The 5,834-nt window shown below is 53.5% G+C and overlaps 1 protein-coding gene across 2 annotated transcripts in view; it reads left to right on the top strand.

Moving 5' to 3' along the window:
• The first annotated feature begins 4,876 nt into the window (after positions 1 to 4,876).
• Positions 4,877 to 5,834, top strand: part of KCNJ14 (potassium inwardly rectifying channel subfamily J member 14) — a 10,081-nt gene continuing 9,123 nt past the window's right edge. The window contains exon 1 of one of the 2 annotated variants that reach the window (XM_006160197.3): positions 4,877 to 5,559. In XM_006160197.3, the coding sequence (XP_006160259.1) occupies positions 5,434 to 5,559 (126 nt within the window). In that variant the 5' untranslated portion in view covers positions 4,877 to 5,433. The remainder of the gene's footprint in view (positions 5,560 to 5,834) is intronic. The other variant, XM_027776482.1, reaches the window with a different exon arrangement.

The following is a 5,834-nucleotide window of genomic DNA, read 5'->3' as shown; positions in this document are numbered from 1 at the left end:
CCACCCTTGCCCGGTGCGCATCCTATGGTGTCGTGGGCCGCCACACACTGCCTTCTGGCCTGGCCTGACATGGGGTAGCGATCCTGGCCTCCCAGCATCTGGAGCAGTCAAGGTGAGCCGCGGGGTCTGGGGGAGTCCAGCAGGCTCTGCAAGGCCTGGCACATGGTAGGTGCTCGGGAAGCTGGCTCTCGGGAAGACCGGTTCGGCACAGCCTTGGCACCAAGCCCGGGTTGGGAGCCAGGCCTTGCCACTCCCCTCCCTGACGCAGAGACCTGGAGCAGGTGAGAGTATGCCCTGCCCTGCCCTGCCCCATCCTGTCATTGGGGTAGTTCCTACAAGGGGCCTGGTGCAAAGGGGAGCTTAGGGCCGGACAGGCTGTCCCCTCGGGCAGCCAGCCTGTTTTTCCTTTTGGGGAGAACATTCTTTAACATCCAGGTTTGTCAAGGAAGAATGGTGATGGGGTTGGAGTTCACTGTGGGCCCAGAGCACAGCCAGGCCTGGTCCACCCTGATGTGTGCCTCAGCTTTGCCTCTGGAATGGGTATAGGAAATGTCCACGTGGCAGGGCTGTATCCACAGGTGCAGAGCTCCTGCTGGGGACAGGGACCCCGCTGGTGCTGAACTCCACAGAGACTAACAGTCCTTTCCTGGAATGGAGTGAGGCCTCTCCTGGGAATGCAATGGCTCAGCCCTAACCACATCCACACAGAGGACAAAGGTACTTGGTAAATGGTGGCACTGATAGGCAAATTGTTTAACCCCAGCACTGCTCCTCCTGGGGTATCCAGGTCCTAAAAGTCTCCCCACCTTGGTCCCAGGCATTAGTTAACCTTGCAGTTGCTGGAGGTTACATGCCCAGTACCCCAAGGTACTCTGGATCCCTTCGAAGTTGGGGAGGCTGTTTTTTCCTATTATGTCATTTTCTTTCTTTTTTTTTTTTTTAAAGAGAGTTTTGCAATAGGGTGTGTGTGCTCACCAGAAAGAAAGCGAGAAATCATCCCCCGGGGGGCTGGCCACACCATGATCCCTTTTCTATTCTCTTCTCGGGATCTTGGGCACGTACCACATGTGCCCAGTGTGAGCTTGAAGCTGCTGAGTCTGGGACTCGAACTGCAGTCAACTACACAGGAGTTATCTATCTAACTTTACTTATTTATTTTTAATTGGACCAGAGAGGGACAAAGTGTGTGTGAGAGAGAGGGAAAGCCAGCCACCAGGTCCAGGATTGAACCACAGTTGGCCACGTGGGAGTCCAGCGCCCTGGACCACCATGCTACTTGCTGGTCCAGTATTATTATTATTATTATTATTATTATTATTATTATTTTATTTTGGAAAGGTTTTTGCTGTAGGGTGTGTACGTTCGTCAGAAAGAGACAGACAGACAGAAAGCAAGAAATCACCCCCCCAGGGGGGGTGGCCACGCCACAATCCCTTCTCCATTCTCCTCTTGGGATCTTGGGCACGCACGCACACATGCCCAGCATGAGTTTAATGCCACTGGGTCCAGGACTCAAACCACGGTCGACTACATGGCAGTCCGGCGTCGTAGCCATTACGCCAACTATGGTCCCAACCCTTATTATTTTTTAATTTGCCCTAGAGCACATGTGCTTATGAGAGGAAGGGAAAGTGAGAAAGTAAGCCACCAGCATCAGGACTTGAACCGCCATTGGCTATGTGGGAGTCCAGTGCCTTAACCACCACACCACCTTCTGGTTCCAGGGAGATTTTAAAGTTTACTTATTTAATCTTCCATGAAAATGAGAGGGAGAGGAGGGGCACCCCCAACAGGGTCTTCAAGCTGCTCTCCTCCCCCAGCCTCAGCCCTCCAGGATCGTGGGCGCACGCAGTGCCCCTGCACTCACAGGGAGCCCTCGGGACTTTCCCGCAGGGATTCAGCCTGACGGAGCCATGCGTTCCTACCATGGCTGGCCACGGGTGGGGAGTTTTAGCCCATTCCACACGTGAGCATCCTGAGGCTAAGCAAGCAGGCCAGGTTTGGGGTCTTCCTGACTTTGATGAAGACGTCCCAATTTCCCCATTTTATAATTGAGTCGGAACCAAGGCTCACGAGTTACCCAAGGTGAGAGGATAAGGGCCGAGCCTCTTATTTAGTAACAGCTTCGTTGAACTACAACTGACAAACCACACAGTTCACCCAGTGGAGTGTGTGTCTTCATGGTTTATAGTCTCTTCACAGCTGCACAGCCATCACCACAATTAATTTTAGAACCTTTTTTAGATTTTATTATTTTTTAATTTGCCATAGGACAGTCACCAGAGACAGGGAAAGTGAGAAAGCAAGACATCAGGTCCAGGACTTGAACCACAGTCCACCACGTGGGAGTCCAGCACCCTAACCACCATGCCACCTACTGGTCCCAATTTTAGAACCTTTTAACTCTCCAAAAAGAAATCGCATCTCCTGGGACCAGCGGGTGACGTGGTGATTAAGGTGCTGGACACTCCCACATGGCCAACCACGGTTCAAGTCTCAGACCTGGTGGTCTGCTTTCTCACTTTCCCTCTGTCTCTCTCTGTCTCTCTCTGATCAAATGAAAATAAATAAATGAATAAATAAATAATTCTTAAAAAAAAAAAAGAGAAATCGCATCTCCCTCGGCTGTATCTCCCTGCTCTCCCCCTCTCCCTAGCCTGAAACCATGCATTTGCTCGGTTCGATTCCATATTTGCCCGTTCTGGACATAAAGGGAAGTATCCGACGCCCGCCTCTAGGGCGTCTCACTCCGTGATGTTCCCAGGTTCACCGTCTCATTTCCCCTCTGCTATTGCTGAATAGGACTCACCGGAGGAGCACCCCGCTTTTCTTTATGCATTCATCAGTGGATGGCTATCCGGGTTTCCAACTTTGCGCCATCATAAATAGTTCTGCTAGAGCGTTGGTTTTCATGTCTCTTGGGTGGACATGTAGGTGAGGAGTTGCTGAGTCCAACAGTAACTAACCATTTAGAGAACTGGCCAGTTGTGCGCAATAGCTGCTCAGGCTCCCAGCCGTGTTCCGGGGTGCCCATTTCTCCACATCCTCACCAACACTCGCTATTGTGGTTTTATTTATTATTATTATTGCCATCCTAAGTGGATATGAAGTGGTATGTCATTGTGGGTTTTTATTTATTTTTACTTGTTTAGTTTGCTATAGGGCACGTGTGCTCACCAGGGAGAGACAGGGAAAGCATCCCCCAGGGGTCTGGCTATGCCACAGTTCCTTCTCCATCCTTCTCTTGACATTTTGGACACTTATGCACATGTACCTGGCATGTTTTTCTTTTTTCTTTTTTTGAGAGAGGTTTTTTTTGTTTTTTGTTTTTTGTGATATTGGGCATGTGCACTCACCATAGAGACAGCTAGAAATCACCCCGCCCCCCCGGGAATGGGCATGCCACAATTCCTTCTCCATTCTCCTCTCAGGATCTTGGGCACACACGCACATGCGCCCTGCATGAGCTTTAAGCCACCAAGTCTGGGCCTTGAACTGTGGTCAACTACGTGGTAGTCCAGCCAACGTAACCAACCTAACCATTACGCCATTTGCTGGTCCCAGCCTGCCATGTTTTTTGTTTGTTTGTTTGTTTGTTTGTTTTAGAGGTTTTTGTTATAGGGAGCGTGCGCTCACCAGACAGACAGAGAGAGACAGAGAGACAGCTGAGAAATCACCCCCCAGGGGGGATGGCCACGCCGCAATCCCTTCTCCTCCATTCTCCTCTCGGGATCTTGGGCATGCACGCACACGCGCCCGGTGTGAGTTTCAAGCCACCGGGTTCAGGACGCAAACCGTGGTCAACTACGTGGGAGTCCAGCGACATAGCCATTACGCCAGCTGCTGGTCCCATCAGCCTGGCATGTTTTTCAAGACACTGGGTCTGGGATTCAAACTGTGCAGTCATGTGGGTGGGACCCAGCCGCCCCGACCACATCACCGGCTAGCCCTCATCGTGGTTCTGACTTGTATTTCCCTAATGACTGATGGTGTGCTTACTGGGCATTTGTATATCTTCTTTGGAGAAATGTCTATACAGATCCTTTGTTATTATTGAGTTGCAAGGGCTCTTTATATAGTTTAGATGCGAGTTTCTTATTAGGTAGGAGTTGCCATTTTTTCGCATTGGTGGATTATCTTCACTTTCTTGATAGTGCACCTTTTTTTCACCCTCCTTTATAAGAGTGACAGGCACTTTTTTAATTGCCGGAGGGTCCGTGCCCTGGCCAGATAGAGTATCCCCCCAGTGGGACACAGTCATGCCACAATCCTTTTTCCTCCTCTCCTCCATCCCATCAGGATTTGGGGCATGCGCGCACACATACCTGGCATGTTTTTTAGGCTGCCAGGGCCAGCGTTCGAATTGCACTTGGCACATGGGATCCAGCTTTCCGTGCACTACACTTACCCACCAAGCCACTAGCTGGCTTAAGATTGGCACCTGTGACAAGGTCTCACTGTGGCAGTCCAGCTCTAGTCTCCCAACCAGCAGTTGTGCCAGCCAGGGACCCAACACCCGCCTCCCCTGTGGCAGCCAGCCTCCCAGCGGTACTCTCTGGGCGCCATTGTGTCTGCACCAACGAAGTTTGTCTTTTTTTTTTTTTTTGCTAGAAGGTGTGTATGCTCACTGGAGAGAGCGAGAAAGTGAGAAAGCACCCCTATGGGGGAATGGTCATGCTGCAGTCCCTTCTCCATTTCCCTTTTTGGGATTTTGGGCATATGTGCACATGTGCTCCCTGCATGTTTCTCAAGCCACCAGATCCGGGACTTGAACCATACAGTAGTCAGTCATGTGGAGTCCAGCCGCTTTCACTGCCACACCGCAGGCTGGCCCCAAAGTTGTAATGTTGATAAAATTCAGTTTATTCATGTGGCCTCCTGCTGCTCACGCTTCCTAAGTTGCTGTAAACCATAGCCGACTCTGAGCCCTGGTCCTCCCTCCACGTGGAGCAGCAGTTACAACCCGGCCGGGAGCCTGGCCTCTGGAGCTAGGCTGCCCCGCCTGCAAGCTCGGGTATGCTTGGCTGTGACCCCGGGCAAGTTACTGAAATGGGCTGCGCCTCAGTGTCCCCACCTGTAAGTCGGGACTGTCCACCTCACGGGCTTGCTCTGAGGCTCACATCGGAATGGGAAGTTCTCAGGAGGGCCTCGACTGTAAAGTAAGCGTGGTCCGCAAGCCGGGGTCTGAGTTTCCCTGCGGAAGGGCAGCGTGTCCACTGTACCTAGTGTGGTGCTTGCCGTGGTGCTGCCATCGTGCGGGCCCTACTGGACCCTCCTCATTTACGACGTCAGGGCTGATCCACCTGGTTGTCAGGCGAAGCCACTGAGGCCCACCCATTCCTGGCAGTCCTGACGGTCCCGCTCTTTCCTTGTCCCTGCAGGTTCGGGGCGCCTGCCCCCGACTAGGCCAAGTGGAGGGGGTCACCCCGTCCAATGGGCCTGGCCAGGGCCCTGCGCCGCCTTAGCGGCGCCCTAGAGTCGGGGGACAGCCGGGCTGGCGATGAGGAGGAGGCTGAGCCCGGGCTGTGCCGCAACGGGTGGGCGCCGGAGCCCGCGCCCGTGGGCCGGCGCCGCGGGCGCTTCGTCAAGAAGGATGGGCACTGCAACGTGCGCTTCGTGAACCTGGGTGGCCAGGGCGCGCGCTACCTCAGCGACCTGTTCACCACGTGCGTGGACGTGCGCTGGCGCTGGATGTGCCTGCTCTTCTCCTGCTCCTTCCTCGCCTCCTGGCTGCTCTTCGGCCTGGCCTTCTGGCTCATCGCCTCGCTGCACGGCGACCTGGCCGCCCCGCCGCCGCCCGCGCCCTGCTTCTCGCAGGGGGCCAGGTTCCTGGC

This window comes from Tupaia chinensis, unplaced genomic scaffold (assembly GCF_000334495.1).
Source record: "Tupaia chinensis unplaced genomic scaffold, TupChi_1.0 Scaffold000673_1, whole genome shotgun sequence".
Lineage (NCBI taxonomy): Eukaryota > Metazoa > Chordata > Mammalia > Scandentia > Tupaiidae > Tupaia > Tupaia belangeri.
The sequence above is the reverse complement of the archived record's forward strand: the minus strand, read 5'-3'. Positions and strand labels throughout refer to the sequence as shown.